Consider the following 22,022-nt stretch of genomic DNA (forward strand, 5'->3'; position numbering starts at 1 on the left):
TCGGCAGACGTTCACCCAGGCACCAAGGTCCTTATCTCGACTAATACGAATTCTGGGAAACCGAAAGGGCGATCTCCACGGTTGGCCTTGGCATTTTACTCGTTGAGTCGAGCAGCATAGGTAGCGGAGATGAGGCGGAGTATGTGGTGGCGACTGGCAGAAGAAGGAAATCGATGTGGTCAGGAGCGCGGAAGGGACAGCCTCTTGTAGCATACTCCTTCAGTGCCCACTGAGCATGATTGAGGTACACTTTGAGCACAATTGAGGGTATTCTAGAAGGCCTACATATTGACAGGGTCATTGGCGCAGCGCATGACGAGCCGCATGCTTCGCGTACTTCCAAGCTCTAGTAACTTGACAGGACCACGGTCATGGTACTGCCATGCCTTTGTGCCTAGGTGATGGACAGGTACCGCCAAGATCTAGCAAGACCGTCATCTGGGATATTCGAATCTTGGAAAAAGCTCAAGTAGATGAAATATTTGATGTTATCAGGCAGAAGAGGGTGAAGGATGCGACGCTGAAGGACCGAAAGGCAGAGCGGAAAGAAGGCGCGCGAGGCGCCTCGGCTGGACTTGCCCTGCAGTCGCGACATCACGTCCCTTCTCACCACCCAAATCCTGGTGCCACGCTCCCAGCCCCAGCTTCGGCCAATCACCACGACCATGCAGCTCACCGAAGACGACCTCTATCGCAACTCTACGCAGTTTAGAAATTGGTCTTTCACCGCGCCACAACTAGCCGCCCAACGGCTGAAGATCAACGTTCAAGCCACCGAGCGCGTCAAAGCGAATGTTGCGCGTTTACGAGCCCAGCGCGGCAACGACGCCGTGGACAATGATACTGTTGGATCTGGCATAGACAAGGAGAACGGGAGCGGGACTAGCGGAACCAACACTCCAGATGGGCGAATGCAAAGCGTAACAGAAATAAACTGCCTCACCGCAGAGGAGGAACTGAAGATAGTAAACGAATTCTGCGAACGCGCAGTCGCCCTGGGGAACCATTACAGCTTCCCCTTGAACGTCGTCGTATGTCTAACTACACTTCTCCTGCTCTTTATACGCCTCCAGCACTTCATACTAGGAAATAGATGAGAGATGGTCACTAATGCATCACCAGTCAACATGTATCCAATTCCTCCGCCGCTTCTACCTCTACAACTCTCCCATGACCTACCACGTTAACAACATCCTCCGCACAATAATGTTTCTCGCCACCAAAGTCGAGCTCTTCCCCATCCACGTCTCGCAGTACGCTGAAGGCGCTGGCCGCAACGTGACCGCCGAAGACGTCCTCGCCCCCGAATACATCATCGTCCAGAGTCTCCGCTACAACCTCGACGTCCGGCATCCATTCCGCGCTATCAAGGCTGGTCACATGGAAATGCTGGAGATGGCGCATGGGAAATACCAGGGGCCGGCGCAGGGACTAGGATCGAAGGAGATCCAGGCTAAGATTTGTTCTGTTCCGGTAAAGGTTGGAGGTCCGGCGATGAAGATGCCCGAGAAGAAGGTTGAGGAGAGGATACATAATGCGTATGGTGTGGCGACTAACACCCTCCGCACTATTGCCGTGTTGACAGATGCGTACTTCCTGTACACGCCCTCTCAGATCTGGTTGTCCGCCCATCTCCTCGCCGATGAACCGCTCACGTTGTTTTACCTGTCACTCAAGGTGCCTACGTCTAATCCGGTTTACGACAAACTCCTGAGCACATTGCGGAAATGTGCATCTCTTATTTCAAGCCACCGTCTTTATGTCAATAATACACTACCAGCGCCAGAGCGGGAGGCGAGGGACGCGAAGCATAAGGCGGAAATCAAGACATTAATGCAGAAGCTTAAGAACTGCCGGGATCCAGACAAGGCCGATTTGGTCAAGTTGAATCAGGCGCAGAAGAGGGATGCAGTGCAGGGTGATGCGCTAGAGGAGAGTAAGGCCAAGAGGAGAAAACTGGCGAGGGAGGGGTATGAGAAGGAGTCTGATGCTTTCTGGGGGCCTGAGCTTAAGAAGGCGGAGTAGTGCGGTCGTGATGGTCAAGGATATGCATATAAATTTGGCGTTCACTCGTATCAGGCGACATTGGGTGGCGTTATAGGTGTTCCTAAAGATACCAGTGTGCTCATCAAGCGAGTAGCACAAGGAGTTTCAAGAGGGTAAACAAAATCATTTCACATTCTTGCTAATCTGGCTATGCAAGATTCCAGATCAAAGGCCGTGGCGTGCTGCCTCCTATTACCAATTACCCCGTCATGTTAATAAACCGACGTCTAACCAACACTTTGCCTTTTGAAGGCCTTTGCATGCTCCCAGTCATTAACCTGTCGCGTGTATAAACCGACGCCTATCCAATGTCTCACCAGTTTCGTGAATATTCAACCAAATCGATGCCACCAAATGCCCACACCGTAGCAAACTACCCAAATCTCGCCTGGATTCCGCCCGGAGACTCCTCGTGTCAATCAACAATGCGTTCAACGTGATTCTTCAAAAACTTGTAAGGAATCCTCTCCCTCCGAGGCGCACCCGTTCGGTTTAGCATCAGTTACCACGCCCGTAAGGAGATGTGTTGCCTGTCCTACCCTGTGCAACACCATTCCTCGGATCTCTTCGGCTGCCGTTCGGAAACATTGGCGCCACCGGCGCGATGCTTGCTGGTTTCTTCGCTCCTAGGACAGAGTTGCCGAGATGGTTGCTGGGAGATTTGCCAGTATAGTTGCCGAACATGCCGCCATTGCTGGTACCCGGACGTCCAAACTTTCCAGAGGAATCGCTCATTTTGTTGGCTTTCTCCTGCGCTTCATCTTTCTTACGACCCTCAAGCAGAGCCTTCATCGACTCGAGGGCCTTGCGGTGCTTCTCCGGGACTTTGCTCATGTCGTTTTCGAAGGTAGTCAGAATGTGAGCCTCGCGCTCCTTATACTTCTTTTCGAGTTCGACGATGGTGTAGCTAGAGATGTCGCGCTGCTTCTTCTTCCTAGGTTGAGGCGATGAAGCAGAAGTCGGGTTTGCGGCCGGGCCATCTTGCAGTTGTGGCGTTTGTTGATCGAGCTCTGAGTGGGAATCGGTCTCCGCAGAATATGCCTTGGTGCTGGTCGCGTTCTGTATAGTCTTAGGAGTAGCTTTATCGACGGGCGACTCTTCGTTACGCTTCCTTTCAACGGAGGATGAGTACGCCTCACGACGAGATCCTGATCGTAATGTAATGAGGGGAAGATCTTCAGCATCGTCGTCGTCGACGTGCTGCTCTCGAACTTTCTTCACATGTGCGTGATGATGGTGAGCGTACTCTTGGCCTCCAACATGGGTTTCTGCCATATGATGTGAGCCAGGTCGGCAAACTTCGCTGGGATATTCGGTCGTGGGAGCCAGACCTGGATCCACAGGAGGTACTTGGTCGTCTTCGTCATCGTGTCCGTCTGAATCTTCCGTGCCGTCACCTTGTTCAGCAATGCCCTCTTGCACCTGCGCCGCTTTGTTAGCAGTGGTAGCGCCAACTTGATTAGAGTCACCAACTCCTCCCTGTCCCAAGACAGGCACATGATTTTCGAAGAGATTCCCATGATGATCAACGTCATCGTTTTTGCAGTCCTTGTAACGCTCCTGATCGCGCCTCCCGTTACGATCTTGGGTCCCATCCTCATCCGTACCGTCCCGAGAAGGTCCACCAAAGTCGTCCCTGTATTTAGGCGGGGCTCGATCAACGTGCTGACCAAAAGACTCGTCGAAATCCTGGAGGACTCCTTTGAGATCGACCATCGCCTTGTGAAGATCTGGAAAGTCGCTACCGCAAGCCGTATAGATTGTGATCACGTTCCAGGACGCAATCATCAGGTTGTTAAAGTTTGGGAATGCCGTATTGACGATAGAGTTGAACAAATCAACTTTGACGTGGCTCGAAATCGTGTCGAAGGTCTTACGCTTCGCATCTTCAGGGATTGCGTCGAGACCAACGCATTTGCGCTTGTTGGAGACATGTTGAACGATCTCCTCATTCAGTGCTCGCTTGCGTGACTTCGTCACTACCATTTCGTCAGTGCTGTATTATCATAATGACTAAAATGATTACCACGAGTAAGAGTCCGGTCCTGCTCAGCCTTCGCTGGATCGAGCCTTGCGAGTGTCTGTACCCAGTCAGCAGGAAGTACTTGGTCCACGCAACTTATGTTCGAAAAGATGTCTGCAGGGGACCTGACAGAGTCCATAACATGCTAACGAACATACCTCTCCTTCATGAAACAAAACTGGCGCCTGGTTAGGCATGTTGTAAGCGGCCCGCCTAGCCTCGTTGATCTTGTTCATCCTCGCGAAGATAACCTGGAATTTTTCTTTGAACATTGGTACCATAGTCCTAGCAATGAAGCCATGAATAGGTTGGGAGTCAAGGACGTTTTCATCTTGTGGCAAAGGATCCTCAGTCTGCATCTGGATCTGGCCATCTTCTACCACTAGGTAAACGCGGTATATGGAGTTATGCTCTTCCGGTAGTTGTACGTTGCCAAGATCGAAACGTCTGGCTTCTTCTTTAAGTGTGGCCAAGACCAGTTCAGGCTTGATGATACCGTTCACTTTGGTGTAAGTAGGTGGCTCATCGTTACTGATACCCTCAATGAACAAATCCAGGTGGTGCGGATCATGAAAGCGAAGTTGGTCGCGGAGAATGAGCGCGCGCTTCTGAGCCTTGTTGAGCGAGATGAAGGTGGGTGCCTCGATCTCCATAGCGAATGAGGTGTCGAGGTCGTGTATAGTGGAAGCAGTCGTATTCTCTTGGGAGACACTGAGCTCAATTGCCCCGAAGGCGGCGACAATGTGAGGTCGTCAATCCAGAATCCAACTTTAACTGGTTATTGTGGTGGGGGAGACAAGATATCGAATTGGGTTTGGTAAGCGGTTTTTATATCCCTGGGGAGACGAGCTAGTACCGGTCTCTCACTTTTGCGGACTGTATAGCTAGCCCTTCTACTTAAGTGAAGGCAGTAACACCGCGAATGCTGAGGGTTTTAGTACATTAGATCTCGGCTGAAATTTGCCTGTGTGATGTGTCGCCAATGTGATGACGCTCCTTCCTAATACTGAAAGACCATAACTCAGTCAGGACTGTGCGATGAGGAAGACAAGACTATATAACCAACCGAAGCCTCTTTGCTGCCCAATTCGACAGAGCCATTTACAGAAGCCAAAGAAGATAGCGCAACATGGCGAGAAAGATCGCGAAAGGTATGCGACGAGGTGACTTCCCTTGACCCAGATCGGATGACACAAGCGGTGCACGGTCACGACTGAGACCAGGAGCATAGAAGGAAGGTGCTACTTACTAGGCAACTTGGAAAGCTTTATTACGACAGCGAGGAACTGTCAATGGTGTAGATGCGTCAAATAGCTAGGTCTGGGGTTGTTGTAGTTGCCAGTCCATGACAGTTCTAGCAAAAGAACAAAGTTTCATTGTCGACAGGCTCACGAAAACATCACAACAGAAGGAAAGGTTTGACTGACTGTGAGTACTGTAAACCTGTCGTGATCAGGTCGTTCATACGTGCAACTTCTACTGATATACTTGCAAATAGCTCTTGAGTGTTGAAGATGATATCAGACCTCGCATGCTTCCTACGCTTACAAATACAAGCCCTCGGGTTCACCCTCAGTCTTCGTCTTAAGAACACGCTCCCTTGCGGTACGGAAGTCCTCCATGTTGACCCGCATACGACGCTCGCGGAGCGCCATAAGACCTGCCTCGGAGCAGATGGCCTTGATGTCAGCACCAGAAAGGTCGTCCTTCTGGTTGATGAACTCGTCAAGATCGACATCCTCGTTGAGTGACATCTTGGAAGTGTGGAGAGTAAAGATCTTCTTCTTGGTGGTTTCTGCATGGTGGTCAGCATCTGCACATTTTCCAATATATTGTGAAACTCACGGTCGGGGTTCTCGAAGAGAATCTTTCGGTCAATACGACCAGGACGGATAAGGGCAGGGTCGAGCGTCTCGATCTTGTTGGTGGCCATGATGACCTTGACGTCTCCACGATCATCGAAACCGTCCAGCTGGTTAAGCAGCTCCAACATAGTTCGCTGAATCTCACGCTCACCACCAGATGTTGACTCGTAACGCTTGGTACCGATAGCGTCGATTTCGTCGATGAAGACAATAGAGGGCGCGTTCTCGGCGGCGGTCTGGAAGAGCTGTCGCACTAGCCTGGGTCCGTCTCCTAGGTACTTCTGAATCAACTCACTACCCACGATACGCAGGAAAGTTGCGCTAGTCTGGTTGGCGACGGCCTTTGCGAGAAGCGTCTTTCCGGTACCTGGCGCACCATAGAGAATGACACCCTTCGGCGGCTTGATACCCATCTCCTCGTACAGCTCCGGATGTAACAAAGGCAGCTCAACAGCCTCGCGCACCTCCTGAATCTGTTGCTCCAAACCACCAATATCCGCGTACGACTCTGTCGGTGCCTTGTCAAGTTTCATGACTGACACTATCGGATCGGCATCGTCTGTGAGTACACCGACTACTGAAACGGACTTGTGGTGCAATAGGATGCTCGCTCCGGGCTCTAGCAGGTCCTTGTCAACGAAAGACATGATGGAGACGTAGTACTCGGGGCCGGTGGCGCTAGATACGATGGCGTGGTCGTCGTCGATGAGTTCCTCTAGGTTGCCGACACCCATGGGGCTGCCTCGCATGTCGTCGACGCGCGAGCGCTCATCAGCGTTTCGGTCTTCGCCGTCCCCGGCGTTGGCAGCAGCAGGCGCGTTGCCTTCCTTGACCGCCTTTGCCTTGCGGAGGCGCTCCTGGTTCTCGACGTACTCCTCCTCTAACAAGAGGTGATCGTGGATTCGCTGCATTCGGAGGTACCGTAGCTTGCATCGCGCAGTTGGGTAGACGGTCGGGAGCTTCGCGGCGGCACTGGGGCCAGCGGCCTTCTTCTTCTTCCTGCCGATGCGGGTTGTGGGTTGTGGCGGTGGCTCGTACTTTGGCTTCTCCTTCTGCAGACGCCGTTGTTAGTATCTGTGAGGTGCGGTGAGGCGACAGATAGCGGACTCCCGAGAGCCATCATTCCGTGTGTTCTGGACAGCACATACCTTGTCTTTCTTGTTCTTATCGTCTCCTGGAGGTCCGCCGCCTCCAGCACTCGATTGCTGGTTACCCTGTATGTCTTTAGCATGTTGCCGTGGTGGCTTCCGATGAGAGGCGATCTTACCATGACACGCGATCAGGTGAGGAAAGGCGAATCGGGCGCTCAACAGTATAATAGGATTAGAGGAGAGATTACCACAGCGAGGGTGGTGGTAGAGGCGATGGGGGCAGTGAGGCGGTGGTTGTTTGTAAGAGGTGTTGATGCGCTGATTCCGAAGCTCGTGGATGTCGGAGGATCGGGGTTAGCGCCTTGTGGCGTCACTGCCTCGAACCGCTGGAAGCCTCACCATTCCACCTCCATAGAACATCAGACACGTCAGGCCCGGTCCGATAGCTATACACTTCTCACTGAGCAACTTATTTCACGGTAACTTCTCCTTCCCCCAAAAGCTTCTCCAAAACTCAAGTATATTTCACTCTCTGAGCTCTGACCCCGCCGGTGAGCCACTCCATAGCTCCCCACGCGGGCTAAGAGGTACTCTCTATCGCAAAAGCTACCAAGACTAGAGTAAGTCTAACCCCATTACAGTCGCTGTTCAGGTGAAGCAAGAAGCCTTTTTCCCTCCTCAGACCCCCAAGACTCTGTATGACACATCCCCGCACCACAACTTAGTGGAGCCCGGATCACGTTGCGGAGCCTCAGGCTGACCCGTCTACCCAGAAGCAACTTGGTTGCGCCCTTCTGTTGCCTGATTCCAATACTTATACAAACGCGCCCCCTTCGATTTCAAGGTCTCAGTCATCATCCACCACAATGACTTCCAACCGTAATCGGCGCATCGCCAAGGAGATTGCCGACATCCACAACGATCAGCACTCCAAGATCGTCGTCGAACCGGCAGGCAACGGGGAAGACCTAACACATCTACGCGGTCAGTTCTTCGGACCGCCTGACACACCATACGAGGGAGCTACCTACCATGTCGACATCCGGATCCCGAGCGAATACCCCTTCCGTCCACCGCTGATGAAGTTCGAGACCAAGATCTGGCACCCTAATGTCAGCTCACAGACGGTAAGGGACAAGCAAAGTTCTAAGGCACGCTTCAAGATAGCTAACAGCACTAGGGGGCCATCTGTCTAGACACGCTCTCCTCGCAATGGTCGCCGGTTCTGACCATCAAGTCCGCTCTGATCTCGCTCCAATCTCTCCTCAGCACACCCGAACCGAAAGACCCACAAGACGCAGAAGTCGCTGGAATGCTCATCCGTAACCCAGCTGAGTTCGAACACAAGGCACGCGAGTGGGCAGTCACGTATGCTGGTGCGCCCAAGAAGGAGATTGCTGAGGGTAGTGGGGGTGCCACCGCTGCGTCCATCAAAAAGAAGGCCCAACAGGCGAAGCAGAACGAAGAGAAATCAAAACTCGCCGCATACAAGGGCTACAACAAGGACCTGGTCGACCGCTTTGTTGCAATGGGCTTCGATGTCGAAGCTGTTGTTGCTTCGTTTGAGTACGTCGGTATCGATCGTATGGGCGGCGAGGATTACGAGCTAGAAGAGGCCTACATGGGAGACATCACTGCCCGGCTGTTTGGCGAAGCGTAGTAGCCTACTGACATGTTCTCATTCAATCAACCAGCACTTTGCTGACTAGGGTCTATTCTTAAAGTGGAACCGGGGCGAGGACCACGATTCTATGACGGAGCATAGGCGTTCCTCCTTGGCAAACTATTCAAATCTTTCGATTCATTGCAGACGGCGTAATGTCATGGGTTATCACGAGGGTGTGGTGTACATGAGATCATGGGAATAGTATAGTAAGGCGCTCTTCGTGAGTAGCCAAAGTAGTTTCAATTGAAGTTGTTACATTAAACCTCTAGTTCATTGTGTCGTTTGGTGATATGTACAGTCATGTCCTCCTTTTGTATTTACAGGTCTACCGCGGATGTTCATGTTGCGGAGCTTAAGCAATGGCACGGGTGGCATCGAAAATGGCGTTACCCTTGTAACCCCTGCCATTGCCGCCGGGCTGCATAGTTTGTGTAAGGGGAGCCTCGCCGAAGACGGTCATGGGGTTGGGCTTCTCGATGTTCTGCTGAACCTTGACAGCTGTTTTGTTGTTAGCATATTGTTCGGAAGAACACACATCCTGGTACTTTAAATCCCGGACGCTCGGAGGAGAGGACACTTACTTGTGCCATCGTACTCGTAAGAGAAGGTGTTGGGCTCGCAGCTCTCTGTCTCCTTGGCCCCGTCGGCACCAGGGATGAACTCGTACTTGCAGACGGTGCGAATAACGTCGTCGCCAGCATAGGCGTCGGAAGCAAAATCAGCGAGGACGGTGCGCGACCTATAGCCGTTGGCGGCGCTGTTGCTCTCAATGGTAACGTTCCAGGCACCAAGGTCGGAAGCGGCATTCGCGGCGGTCGCGGCAGCAAGAGCGAAGAGAGCGGTGGTGAACTGCATTTTGATGGTTGGTTGGAAAGGTTGTTGTTGGTGGTAGTTTTGGTTGGTATAAAATGAGATTGTTTCGATATTGAGCTTCACAAAGCGATGTCGACGACCTCTTATATAAACTCACTACTTCGTATCAAGACGTCAAGGGCGGTCTAAGAGACGTCACGTATACCCACCGCCTCCTGCACCGCCTCGTGTTGGAACCCTAGCATGGGCCTAGGATCTAGACAGTGCGCTCGTATAGAGCACTACCACTGACATTGGGTGAGCTTTTTACCGTTGTGTTTACGTTCATCCATGCACAGATGCAGCGGTGGTAAGCTCGGAGGAGCAAGAAAAGCCGACCCACCGGAGCGGATCGCTGCTGGGGTCCGGATGCCGTGGAGATACGACAGTAGACAAGACGGTGTAGACAGTTAGTCTGGTGCTCACTCGCAACTGCGTAGCATTCGTAGGCGGTCAGGTGTAGGGTCGGCTAACTTGCTCCCAGTAGTCTCCGTCTATGCTCGTTTGCTCTTCCACGATTTACAATCTTCTCTTACAGACATTTATTCCGATGGGCAGTCGTGCCATCACCGAAATCTGCTCGCCCGCCAATACACATCGGATGATCCTCACATTGACGATTGAGATGATTACTCATGGACAACTATTAACAGTACCTCGGTGAGGTAGGTGGAGATGAAAATCTCCGAGCTAGGCTGTGCGCGGAAGTGGCGCCGCATCATGCGTTACTAAATGGGGAAACGACGGGTGTGCCGGACAACACCCATGGCATGCAGGAACACGAAGATTGCGGGTAGAACATGCGGGAAACTTTGGCATATCCCCGCAAGCACCCCTATTCGGTCATTAGCTGCAGGAATGTGTATGAGGAGCAACAGTACAATGTAACCGACTATTCAACATTGATTGAACTATGTATAGTTCTTGATATCCTACTACCTGCCTACGAGCACCCTCTCGCTCTTGCGTGTCTCCGTCGCGTAGTTGCGTTTTTCTCCTGTCACAAGCAGCTGGATGTGGCCCTTTGCTGTAGGCGCATACTTGACGCTTGCTCCTTGTTCGACGCTGAAAGCTTCGCATGCGGGCTTGCTGTTCAAGATCCACTGTGCGGTGAGCTTGACGCCTGGATCCCATCGTCCAACACTTGCAGTAACCTCTTGACCCACCTTAGCCTTCTTGTCCTGGATGCTAGGATCGGCTTGACGCTTGACAGCAGCTTTCCGCCCACCATACTTGATGACATCCTCCCATACATTTCCACGGGTGGACGGTGCAGTGGCAGAAGGAGAAAGTGGCGAAGGACCGTCAGGAGCGTGATCCTTGACCCATCGGTCTACCAACTCGAGGTAATCCCAAATCTCGCGGGCTTGATAGTTACCACCATGAGGTTTCTCAGGTAGGATTGTGACATTAGCCCAACCAGCTCCTCCAACGGCATCGGTGCGCTTCTGGAACTCCATGACACCTTCGTTGAGGAAGTAGTTGTCCCAAGTTCCTACGTAGACGAAAATGCGTCCAGCGAGGGCGGCACCGAGGTTGCGGGAAGAGTTGAAGTTGGTAACGACGTAGTCGCTAAGATCGAACGGCTTCCAGTACTCAACAGCCTCGGGATAGATCTCACCAGTAACCTTGTCCCAGGGCTCGAGAGGATAGTTGTTGTAACCTTGGACACTAAAAACGGCATTCCAGACATCCCATTGATTGAATGAGCGTGACGATGTGCCGAAGGTCAACTCCCAGTGGTTTTCTTGCGCGACAGTGGCGAGAATTACTTCCGTTCCATTAGTGTGAGTGCGGATACTGGGTACAGAGCTACCATTCGCGCGCGTGTATGCGTTGGCAGCACTGTAGAGCTCGATATCCTGGTGACGGTGGAAGTCAAGAGAGTCGGGGTAGGAGGAAAAGCAGACACCAAAAAGATCTGGACGGTAGATGACGTTGGCAATCGACTCCCAACCACCGGTTGAACCTCCATCCTGTACGCGTGCGTAGGGCGCGCGGATGGTGTTGAAGGTGTCTTCGAGATGAGGAATGAGCTCCTCGTTAATAGCATCACCATAAGGACCCAAGTTTGCTGTGTTGACAGCATAGGAGTCGTCGTAGTATGGAGCTTCATGACGGAATGTTACCATGATGAACTTGGGTGCTGGTCGCTCTGCAGTGGTGTTGGTTGCAGGAATGATACCAGCATCCCAGGCTGCCGTAAAGTCCTCATCATCGCCGTAGTTGTACGCACCTTCTCCAGCTGGCCAATGGCCTTGGTTGTAGATGACAGGGTATCGTGTCTTCTTATCGTTGGCGTCGTAACCAGCAGGAAGTACTACGTTGGCTCCAACGTACATGTCGCGACCCCAAAACTTGCTCAACTTCTTGCTTCGGATCTTGACATGCTTGAGTGTGTCTGTGTCTTCGTAGTTGCCCTGGTTGCATCCGCCAATCTCCTTGCCAGCGAAATTCTCAACAGCAGTGATGTTGTTGAAAGTCAGTTCGAGAATTTGCCCACTTCCCGATATCTCAATGTCTTGGAGCGTTGTAATCAAACTTCCATATCCATTGACATTAGGCGCGCCATCGCCACATGGAAAACGGATAGAAACTTTCGAACCGTCGCTCCTCGTGACTGTCTCGTAGCGAGTGAGAAAGGCTTGCACACTGTAGGTACCCGGATCGATGTCACTCAAGCTAACATTTGGCCAGCCATACACACCAGTAGCAGTACCGTCGTTGTTTCCGCCTGAGAGAGTGACTGGTTGCTTTGGGCCAAAGTCGTATACATTCTTTCCAAAGATTTTGTTCGGAGAAGAGGTGACATCGGTATCATCGAGAGGATCGGTTCCGTTGGGGGCGAACATCAACACAATGCGACCATCAGTGGGTGCATCCAGAAGACCATTTGCGACAGAGAGCTTGACACTGAGACTAGTGTCGTTGTCACGTTGGGCGTAATGCTTGGTGGTGGGGACAGCCGAGGCGCCCAAGGCGAGTGAAACAAGAAAGAAGGTCTTCAACATCTTGCCTGTATGAACTGTCGTCCAACTCAGTCAAATGCAAGACAATCCTGTCGATTGTGCTTAACCAGACTGCCGGTGGGACGACAAGCTTTTTGATATGAGTCGAAGCTTTGACTGGTGAGTGGTGAAGGCTCTAGCTCGTGGTGTACTAACCGAAAAAAGAAGGCGCAAAAGATAGTATAGCCATATACGGTATGAAAAGATAAGTACCCGCATACAAGGCTTCTCCCAAGCCATGAAATGAGGGTCGGTATTATACATCTCTCGAGTTTTCAGACCGAGATTTAGCAGAGGTAGAACCGTGGTGGTGGTAGCGTGATTCCGCCATACTGGTTTCTGGTTTCGCTTGCGCAGGAACGCGCACGTTATCTCTGGAATTTACGATGGATTCGACCATGTATGTTTGATAATCGGCAGTTCTCCAAGTTCGATTGAGATTGTTGGGATACTGTGCGCGCATCTCGAACTCCAAAAAGATCCAGTGGCTAACCGGATTGGGTGAGCAGCAACAGGCATTTGTGCTCCATTCTAAAGTGAAGAGGTCTTCGTATTGATTATGAGTTGATAAAATCTAGGGTTGTTGATCTGGTTTCAAGGCAGAGGGATCGGTATATCGTAGTCAGAGGGTAGACTATGAGAAGTACTTTCTTGACGTCACCACTCTTGGGAGCCATGTGCGTACCGTACTCTTGACGTAACTTCTTCACCAAATGCTCAAAGCAACACAAACAAAATGACCAACATTATCTTCAATCATGCGAAACTCGGTGCGATAAGGTGTATTCGAGAAACAAATAGCTCGATTGTGAAGATCTTAGGTCTGCCATATGGTAAGATTGCCCAACGATTCTCACGGGCAGAGCTGTCAGAAAGGCTGTCTGATGGCGAAAGCAAACGGTACCACGATGGAGTGTTCGACGCGACAAGACCAGGAGCATCCAGCATCCAGCCGTGGGGTAGCGTCAAGTCCGATGCATCTAACATCCCGTTGCCGATCGATAATCTACCAGAAGACGAAGAGCAATCAGAGGATTGCTTGAACCTCTCCATACACTTGCCAGAGGGATGTGTCGATGGAAGTGGAAAGATGCGTCCGGGTGCAAAGTTACCAGTCCTCGTCTTCATCCATGGTGGCGCATACTTTCTCGGTTCCGCGAATAGACCATACTACAACCCGGAGAACCTTGTGCGTCATGCTATTGAGCACAAGAAGCCTATCCTCTTCGTAGGTATCAATTATCGACTTGGTGCACTAGGCTTTTGGCATTCAAATCGTGCTGGGGATCTAGTACCGGAAAACAATGGTCTCTATGACCAGAACATGGCGTTTGAATGGCTACGCGAGAATATCGAAGGATTTGGTGGAGATGTCGATAATGTTACAGTCATTGGACAAAGCGCAGGTGGCGAAAGTATCTCGGTGCAGACGATGCGTAGGCCGTTGTTCAAGCGTGCGATCATGTTCTCTGGAACGCCCGTTACCATGCCGGCAATGACGCATGACGAGCATCATGATAACTTCCTCAAGTACGCCGAGAAGCTGGATGTTCGTATCAAAGAAGACGGTGGTAGTGAGAGGGATACTGAAGCTATCGCTAGAGATGTGATTGGCGTCGACATATCGAAGATTCGAGATCTGGCCTGGGTTGGATTACCGTGCACGAACAGCGAGTTTTTCCCATTCGAACGACCGACGATGGACTTGGCTAGGAAGGGAAAAGTTGCTCCTCCAGACTGGAGAGAGTGGGCGAAACCTGTTGAAGCCCAAATCGTCGGATCCACCACATACGATGGCGGCATCTCCTACAATATGATGAAGAATGATTCCGGCCGCAAGAACCATGCGGAGGCCTTTCGTCGCATCGCTGTGGACGTTCTGTCTTCGGGACATGGCGCGGAGTTAATGGACATCTACGGCATCGAAGGTGTTGCTGATGATGCGGACGCGCTCCAGCGTATCTGTCTTTTCGAAAGCGACATAGGTTTCTTTGCTGCCGCACTTAGCATTGCGGAGAGCGATCTGATCAAAGAGACCTATTTCCATGTCTTTGACCTCCCAGACCCTTTCCCGGGACCGATCCGTGAGCGCGGTGCTTTTGCAACCCATACTTTTGACATCGCAACACTACTTGGTGGTGTGCATGAAGATCGTTTGCCCTCGCATTATCGACCTGTGATTGCCCAATGGCGCAACTCGATCCTGGATTTTATGGTTAGAGGAACGCCACCTTGTGCGAGATTTGTTGGAAGTGATGGGGAGAGGCGAGGCTTGATGGTCAGCGAAGATGGAGTCAGAGAGGTCGGCAGCGAAGCTTGGATGGAAAATGATGAGAAGAGAAGGAAGAGGTTGTTCGAATTGGCTCAGAGAATTGACGCTGATACTGGGCTGGATGTTCTCTGGGTGGAAATCTGTAGGCGCTTCTTGATGCGTGGGGAGTGAACGAAGAGAGTCGCGAGAATGGTGCAGACCCAGGACAGTGCCCAGCGTTTTGGCATCTTGTCATTCCGGAGTATTCGATGTGTGTCTGATAAACTATCATAAGAGATTAAGAAAATTCAGGAGTTTTATTTCGTAACAAAACATACCTAGGAACCTTCCTGCCTATCCTTAAGGATGCTAGCACCTTTCGTCTTGCACTTTGACAGTGGTCTGATTGGCTTTCTGACAACTTTCGGCGCAATCACGCAAGGAACAGATGTTTCTGGGTCGTCATACTCATCGCTTGTCTCGCCTTCATCATCTTGGTCAGTGTTACTACCATCGCTGCTGTCATCAGATGCCTCCACGTTCAGGTCCCAGCCGCCCAACTCAGCGAGCTCACCTTCCAGCGCCAGATCAAGTTGAGGGCTGGATACCTCAGGCACTTGATCTGGTGATGATAAAACTCGCGGCTCAGACACGTGTTCTTCCATGCCGTTGATGCTGACACCACCTGAGTTGTATGGATGGTAGCTGGATGCCCATGAGCTGCACTCAGACGGCGAAGACTGTACCAATGGTGTAGCCGGAAAGTTCTCAGGGGTAAGGCTGCTGATTGAGGCACGCAGGGCGCCCATGTCCTCCATAGCCTTGTCGTATTTCTCTTCCAGTGTCGCTATGCGAGCTTCATGCTGGTGCGCCGTGTCGATGGCTTCGTCAAGTTGGCTCTCGCGCGCCGCCATGCACCTCTCAATGATCTCCACTTCGCGTCGTACACCCTTTCTCACGAGCTCCTGGAGCTCTTTCTTGGTCATGCCGATCTCTGGTATAAGTTAGACCTTTCACCCGGAGAGAAACAATTGTGGAAACTTACCTGGGCTCGACTTGGTGGTCATGCCATACGCTGCCACTTTGTAACCGGCGAACACAACGAACAGGGCGAAGCTCACGACGAGGGCGAAAGTAAGGAGATCGCTCTGCGGCTCGTAGTACCTTGGTGGGAGGTAGGGTTCCATTTTAGTGTTGGCGGGTGCAGGTTTGCTCGTGCGGATGAGTGTGTAGTGGATTGGGGAAGCTGCTGTTGTAAATATCGAAAGATTTGGTTCTAAATACGAGAAGAGGTTTCAGGGAGAGCGTTTGAGTTGACAACGTTGTCAATGTAAAGGGCAAAGGAACGCACAAATCTTAGCAATAGAGTTCACCTTCACTCTGGCAAACAACTGCTCACCTTGTATGTATGCAACACGATAAGCCTTGGAATACTACCAAACACCATAACTAACTCGAGAACTTTGAGTATTGTGGCCAAATACGTCACCGTCGACTGAGAGCATGGGCTCGGACACCATCTTGATCAATCCCGCCTTCTCAAGGCATAGTGTCGGGTCGTTCAACTCAGAGGTTCCGGATCTAGCGGTGGCTCGATCTGGAAATGCGGAGAATCGAATCTTTTGACAAAGAGTATCTTAGAAATGAACTGTGGCGACTAGAAACGAAAAGACCTTTAGGGCATGCCATTAGGGCATGCCACTAGGGTTGACGCTCGGGTGTAATGATCGTTGTGATTGGAACTTAAGTTCTCGATATTACTAGTCTGCTCTTCGTGTTTCACTGAGGGTAGACAGATCCAAGAGGTTCATGTGATAAAGTGAAGTCGCTGGGTTTACAACGGGGACATTTTACGCGTCACGCTAGCATGACTCGTATAACACCATCCGAGACGCGTCGCGACGCCTTGGACATCCGCGTGGAGCTCTTTCCCCTCACGAACCAGCTATCGCCAATATGTCCTATCGCTCGATGTTATACAGCTATCCCGAAAACGCGTTTGAATTATGGACACGATGGATGTTCTATGATGATAAATCGTGGAACGAATTAGTTCTCATTTTCACTCGCTCGTAATCTTTGAAGCTACCTAGCTCCGCCTCAAACTCTTCTATAACGAGAAGCAACGCTTCGCAAGACCACACGGTTTACTCAGCATACCAAAAATCGATATTGGGACAGATTCCATCGCGTATAATAATGTCCCGGCAGATCAACCCTGCCCTGTCACGTTCTGCTCCAAGGTCTCAGCATGTAACAGTGTAATCATGGCGCCTGCATACTACTGCCGAGCGAGAGCCTCCTGCAACAACAGAGCGCCTACGTACAAATCAAGCAGCCCCAAGTCGCGTACAACGTCTAGCTGTTCGAGCCACCATTTGATCGATCGCATTGTATCTCAGCTGACATCTCGAGATGCCAAAGTCAAGAGTTGGAGAGATGACCATCAAGAGGCTGCTGAAGAACCCGAGGCTTTCTATAAGAAGCTTCGAGCGGAAGGCCGCGCTTTTTCCAAATTTGTTTGCAAATGCACATTAGTCGGCTGTAGACTGATCTGAGATCATAGAATCAGCTACACCAACCACGAACGACACCAAACAACCATGAACACCAATTCGCAAGCCTTTCTTCCCTTTGATGTTCGAGTATATCATCGGTCTCGTTACCCCGCATTCCGATAGCATGTCGAACTCATATCTCACTTCCTTGACGTGTCCGGACTAGCGTTTTGAACCTCACCGTGAACTGATATCACTGTATCTTTTCGGCCTCACCACCTCCGTGTCTCTTTACCTCTGGACATCTAAAACACCCCCAAATCAACCATAATCAGTATGAGCTACCCTAGAAAGCGTTTTCCGCTGGATACCTCGCAAGAACAGATGCAATATCCTAATCGTATCGAGAGATGGCTAGAGAAGTTAGAGAGCAGAGACCCCGAGACAGATGAAAACGAAGGCCACCGAATTTCCCAAGATGAGATACGGGTTTTGGAACCGACGACTCCAATAAGGCAAACAAGCGCACGTCCGACACAGGATGAAGTTTCGCCCACTGATACTACATTCTCAGAGCCGAGCATTTTCGATAGGCCTCTCCGCAAAGGCTTGTTTAGCAGCCCAACTCCGAGATACGGGACACGAGATGACGATTCTGATACCACGAGCATCGGTAGTGACGATTGGGAGCTAGCAACCAAGACTGAACGCCCAGCTGAGCGGCCGGTGCCACCCAACTTTTCTCTACCACCGAGCGTGCCACCACCCAGTCTCGACTTCTCCGTTTCGATTTCGGATGCGGATACCGGTGAGCCTACGACTGTTCTCGATCCCAAAGCTCAATCGCCTCTTTCGACACAAGAACCCAACGAGCCGCGACCTGTTTGGATTACCTCTTGTCTCCAATGCATACTCGCCGGCCTCCCATGTTCAAGGACCTATCCATCCTGTAACAGGTGCAAGCGGAACGACTGCGCTGAAGAATGTCTACTCCATCGCCGGTGTTTGATTTCCGAAACTCTCGATCTTACCGAAGTAGGAGGCTGTAAGACTCCCATTCTGCTCAAAGTGAAAGGCGAGAATGACGAAATCTGGAAGCGGAAGGTCGAATTGGCTGAGGATTTGTGCAAAGAGTGGGTTGCGAAACAAGAAAAGAGGAATTGGGTGTTACCAGACATCAACAGTCCGAGAGGTGGATGGCGCACCCGCCAGGGCAAGGTCAAGAAAGAGATGATGTTACATCCTGGTGAAGGGATTGGACGTCTGTCTTTCTGTGAATTGATCGTCGACTCAGATGCTTGAGAGCGCTTGGAGACCTCTAAGTTTGTCGACGCTGCCTTCATCGCGAACCTTCTGGTCGCATGTCTTTTCAAGCCTTCATTGTAGTATCGGAGGATGACATGTGATCAATAGAAAGGCTCCTCGTTCAATGGTGAACAACATGTATCGGATATGAGAAGTTATATAGCGGCACCATCCAGCGCAAAGCTCCGTATCAGCAATCTCAGGTTATATTGCAGACGAAGAAATAATACGCGTATATACAATGTTTACGAGTGCATTCGCACTGTACTACTTTATCACTCAGTGTCTGTAAGATGATCTTCGGATTAGAACAGACCCTCACAGCTTCGCTCCGCCTTTACCTTCCCTCATCAACTCTTCAATCGCGATCTCACTCGTCATGAGAATGCATGTATCTCTCAGACTGGGCACACGATGCCTATGGTTGACCTCTTGATAATCCTCACTCGCCAACATATCCCTAAAATGCAGGATGCTAGGATAATGCGCCAGTGCAATCTCATCCCAGTCGTCTTTTCCGCCACCTACTTCACCGTTGGTACCAACACTGCTGTTCGAAGACTTGGCAATGGCCGAACCGTTAACGTGTGTCGCATTTCCGACAATCTTTGCATTGCCACCGTGCTTCGAACCGATTGATTTGGCGAATGCGGCGCCGTATTTTAGGTATTCTTCTTTCATCCCGGGATTGAAAGCGAGGAGGTTGAACATTGATACTGCGCCTTTGCCTTCTTTAGCACCGCTGTTGACGAAGGTCTCGATCCATTTATTCAGCTCATCGCTGAGTTCCAGACTTTGGCTCGACTCAGTAGTCTTGTTGCTCTTTTTTGTTTGGACTTCAGGCACGGAACTTGGATCTGGATGTAGAAGCTTGTTGTTCTTCGATGGGAAATCTTGGACCAAACGAGATGGTACACCGGCTGTTACGCTCCAGTGGTGTTGGGCCAGTTTCTTGAGCTCTGACGGAAGGGCATCGGTGCTAGGTAGAATGAGTAGGAGATCCCAGTGGATGTTCCTAGCAAGGAGATGTTCAGTCGAAAGCTTAGAAGGAAGAATGATCCAACGTATGACGCGTGAGACTACGAGAGGTGATAGGTTTGTGGACTTGAGTGTTGACAGGAAAGTCAGGACTGGGTTAGGTGTGGTGCTATGAAGAGCAAGTAGGTGAAGCGTACAGAGAGGCATTTTGGTAGCAAACGAGTTTAATCGGTTATGCCAGAAGATCAGTTTTGTCGACTTAACAACGTTAGATGGTAATCCAGATGTGACAATGGTGTTTGTATGGTTAGGTGATGACGTAAATTGCGTCTACTTTACCGAGGCTCAATCGTGAGGAGCTGCGAGGCCTCGGAGACTAAATCCAGCGACAAAGCTTAAAGGCTTCTGTGCGCGACTACTTCACTGGCATATTTAGCATAGCTCAGCAGATATTGAAGCTTGCATATAACAAGGTAAGTTTCCAGAAGCGCGTGCCCCACTGCGGGGCATTGCGCCAGACAGGCGTAGATGAAGGCTATTCAGATGAAGGCTATTCGAATGAAGGCTACTGCTTAGCTAATTGTCGATGATTAAGCACCAAACAATACTTCGACACTCTTCTATGGATTGTAGAGCTCATGGTTGTTGTTGGTATGCGTACAGTAAGCACTGTAGCCTTGCATGAGCAAGGCGCTTGTGTTTGGGCGGATAAGTCCTTAGCAGCCACCGGTACACATCTGTGACGTACGTTCCTGCTAGCTGTGGATCTATAAGCCCACACGATTTCAAAGCGACAGCAGCCTGGTGATTCCAACATATATTGTCACTCCAAGCAACAGTTTTTTTTAACCTCTGCTTCGTCTTCTCAATACAATCACATCAACGCTCCAAACATGCCAAAGCTCTTCATGTAAGTCTGTAAGATACCTCATGCAAGCACATGTGAACCACCAACGATACTAGGAAGCATTAAGGTTAGCATTTAGATACTAACAGGGTTCAGCACAGGTGCCACCGGCTACATCGGAGGTGATGCCCTCTATGCAGTTGCAAATGCCTACCCAGACCTAGAGATCACTGCACTTGTTCGCAACAGCGACAAAGGAGCCAAGGTTGCCGCGCAATATCCAAAGACTCGACTTGTGTACGGTACGCTTGACAGCACCGAGTTGCTCACCACCGAGGCTTCAAATGTAGACATTGTTCTTCATTGCGCCGACTGCGATCACGTAGCCGCTGCAAATGCTATCGTTGCCGGACTTGCTCGAAGTGGAAGGAAGACATACCTTATTCACACCTCTGGAACTGGTGTCTTGTCTTTCCCGGATATTGAGAACAACACCTTTGGTATCAAGCGAGAGAAGACCTTTGATGATTGGGACAACATTGGTGAGGTCACTTCAATCCCTGATGTAGCGCTCCACCGCAATGTCGACAAGATCATCCTCGCATCGAACGAGGTATCGGCAGGCAACATCCAGTCTGCTATCGTCTGCCCACCGTGTATTAATGGCCCAGGACGTGGTCCCGACAATCAAAGGAGTGTGCAGATATATGATATGGCCAAGGTAGCACTGAAGCGTATGAAAGCTTTCGCTGTTGGTGATGGCGACAACATTTGGACTCAGGTCCACGTCCAAGACCTCAGCGAAGTGTTCCTGGCACTGGTAACGGCTGCTCTCTCACCAGATGGTGGAAAGGCGACCTGGAACAAGGAAGGGTATTATTTCGCTGAGAGCGGAGAGTTCCGCTGGGGTGATATCAGCAGCAAGATCTCTGAGGTCGCATTCAAGAACAAGCTCATCAACCATGAAGGCGTCGACAACGTGAGCAAGGAGGAGGCTGACGAGCTGAGGCCAGCGGGCAGCTACCTTTGGGGTGAGTCACGCTATACTTGGGAATAGGACACATGCTGACATGCTCCAGGCACCAATTCTCGCTGCAAGGCCATTCGAGCCAACAAGCTGTTCGGTTGGACCCCTAAGCAGAAGAGTGTGTTCGATCTGATGCCAGAGATCCTCGATACTGAAGCGAAGGCGCTTGGTCGCACCAGGACACATGCCGAGGAAGCTGCTGAGGGGCGCATCTTGAAGTAGTCGCATACTGGACTAGGTTGGCTGTGTTGAGAAGTTCAGCAGATATCAAGGTATCTGACAAGTTCAGCTATGTATTAGGCAACAAAATGCAACACGTGACTGTTGAAGTTGGCGCATGCCTGGGCGCTGTATCTAAAGCAAATGCACGTTGTCGATGAAGACAAAGTATAGAGGCCGAACATGCAAAGAATCGTGGTTGATGTAGAGGGGTTGCGGAGGGTGCCTTGGCGGCGTCATGTTCCTGAGCTCTCGCGCTTGAGCCACGTTCCTAGCTTGGGCCGACCAACGACCGCGTCGACATGGAAGAGCAAGCCACACGACGACTCTGATAATCTACGGTCAC

The 22,022-nt window shown here is 51.0% G+C and overlaps 11 protein-coding genes across 11 annotated transcripts; 5 read left to right on the plus strand and 6 right to left on the minus strand.

The window, feature by feature from the left end:
- Positions 1 to 665: 665 nt before the first annotated feature.
- J4E82_001910 (uncharacterized protein) lies at positions 666 to 2,025 on the plus strand (the record flags this gene model as incomplete). The annotated part of the gene is made up of 2 exons (XM_051728216.1): positions 666 to 1,031; positions 1,123 to 2,025. 2 exons carry the CDS (start codon positions 666 to 668, stop codon positions 2,023 to 2,025), a joined length of 1,269 nt encoding a protein of 422 aa, XP_051592098.1.
- Positions 2,026 to 2,544: 519 nt separating this feature from the next.
- Positions 2,545 to 4,722, minus strand: J4E82_001911 (uncharacterized protein; the record flags this gene model as incomplete). The annotated part of the gene is made up of 4 exons (XM_051728217.1): positions 2,545 to 3,468; positions 3,520 to 4,025; positions 4,073 to 4,127; positions 4,228 to 4,722. 4 exons carry the CDS (start codon positions 4,720 to 4,722, stop codon positions 2,545 to 2,547), a joined length of 1,980 nt encoding a protein of 659 aa, XP_051592099.1.
- Positions 4,723 to 5,613: 891 nt separating this feature from the next.
- Positions 5,614 to 7,204, minus strand: MTS2 (26S protease regulatory subunit; the record flags this gene model as incomplete). Its single annotated transcript, XM_051728218.1, has 4 exons — positions 5,614 to 5,864; positions 5,915 to 6,986; positions 7,083 to 7,148; positions 7,202 to 7,204. 4 exons carry the CDS (start codon positions 7,202 to 7,204, stop codon positions 5,614 to 5,616), a joined length of 1,392 nt encoding a protein of 463 aa, XP_051592100.1.
- Positions 7,205 to 7,891: 687 nt separating this feature from the next.
- Positions 7,892 to 8,685, plus strand: UBC1_1 (Ubiquitin-conjugating enzyme E2 1; the record flags this gene model as incomplete). The annotated part of the gene is made up of 2 exons (XM_051728219.1): positions 7,892 to 8,152; positions 8,206 to 8,685. The coding sequence occupies 2 exons, from the start codon at positions 7,892 to 7,894 to the stop codon at positions 8,683 to 8,685; spliced, it is 741 nt and encodes a 246-aa protein (XP_051592101.1).
- A 358-nt stretch (positions 8,686 to 9,043) lies between these two features.
- Positions 9,044 to 9,546, minus strand: J4E82_001914 (uncharacterized protein; the record flags this gene model as incomplete). Its single annotated transcript, XM_051728220.1, has 2 exons — positions 9,044 to 9,189; positions 9,273 to 9,546. 2 exons carry the CDS (start codon positions 9,544 to 9,546, stop codon positions 9,044 to 9,046), a joined length of 420 nt encoding a protein of 139 aa, XP_051592102.1.
- Positions 9,547 to 10,478: 932 nt separating this feature from the next.
- J4E82_001915 (uncharacterized protein) lies at positions 10,479 to 12,554 on the minus strand (the record flags this gene model as incomplete). Its single annotated transcript, XM_051728221.1, has 1 exon — positions 10,479 to 12,554. One exon carries the CDS (start codon positions 12,552 to 12,554, stop codon positions 10,479 to 10,481), a length of 2,076 nt encoding a protein of 691 aa, XP_051592103.1.
- A 733-nt stretch (positions 12,555 to 13,287) lies between these two features.
- Positions 13,288 to 14,994, plus strand: J4E82_001916 (uncharacterized protein; the record flags this gene model as incomplete). Its single annotated transcript, XM_051728222.1, has 1 exon — positions 13,288 to 14,994. The coding sequence occupies one exon, from the start codon at positions 13,288 to 13,290 to the stop codon at positions 14,992 to 14,994; it is 1,707 nt and encodes a 568-aa protein (XP_051592104.1).
- Positions 14,995 to 15,140: 146 nt separating this feature from the next.
- On the minus strand, positions 15,141 to 15,989 carry J4E82_001917 (uncharacterized protein; the record flags this gene model as incomplete). The annotated part of the gene is made up of 2 exons (XM_051728223.1): positions 15,141 to 15,796; positions 15,848 to 15,989. The coding sequence occupies 2 exons, from the start codon at positions 15,987 to 15,989 to the stop codon at positions 15,141 to 15,143; spliced, it is 798 nt and encodes a 265-aa protein (XP_051592105.1).
- Positions 15,990 to 17,636: 1,647 nt separating this feature from the next.
- On the plus strand, positions 17,637 to 18,602 carry J4E82_001918 (uncharacterized protein; the record flags this gene model as incomplete). The annotated part of the gene is made up of 1 exon (XM_051728224.1): positions 17,637 to 18,602. One exon carries the CDS (start codon positions 17,637 to 17,639, stop codon positions 18,600 to 18,602), a length of 966 nt encoding a protein of 321 aa, XP_051592106.1.
- Positions 18,603 to 18,923: 321 nt separating this feature from the next.
- On the minus strand, positions 18,924 to 19,790 carry J4E82_001919 (uncharacterized protein; the record flags this gene model as incomplete). The annotated part of the gene is made up of 1 exon (XM_051728225.1): positions 18,924 to 19,790. One exon carries the CDS (start codon positions 19,788 to 19,790, stop codon positions 18,924 to 18,926), a length of 867 nt encoding a protein of 288 aa, XP_051592107.1.
- Positions 19,791 to 20,476: 686 nt separating this feature from the next.
- On the plus strand, positions 20,477 to 21,679 carry J4E82_001920 (uncharacterized protein; the record flags this gene model as incomplete). Its single annotated transcript, XM_051728226.1, has 3 exons — positions 20,477 to 20,493; positions 20,587 to 21,461; positions 21,510 to 21,679. 3 exons carry the CDS (start codon positions 20,477 to 20,479, stop codon positions 21,677 to 21,679), a joined length of 1,062 nt encoding a protein of 353 aa, XP_051592108.1.
- Between the last annotated feature and the right edge of the window lie 343 nt (positions 21,680 to 22,022).

The sequence above is a fragment of the Alternaria postmessia genome (genome assembly GCF_024291825.1).
Source record: "Alternaria postmessia strain BMP 2775 chromosome Unknown scaffold_7, whole genome shotgun sequence".
In the NCBI taxonomy this organism is placed as follows: domain Eukaryota; kingdom Fungi; phylum Ascomycota; class Dothideomycetes; order Pleosporales; family Pleosporaceae; genus Alternaria; species Alternaria postmessia.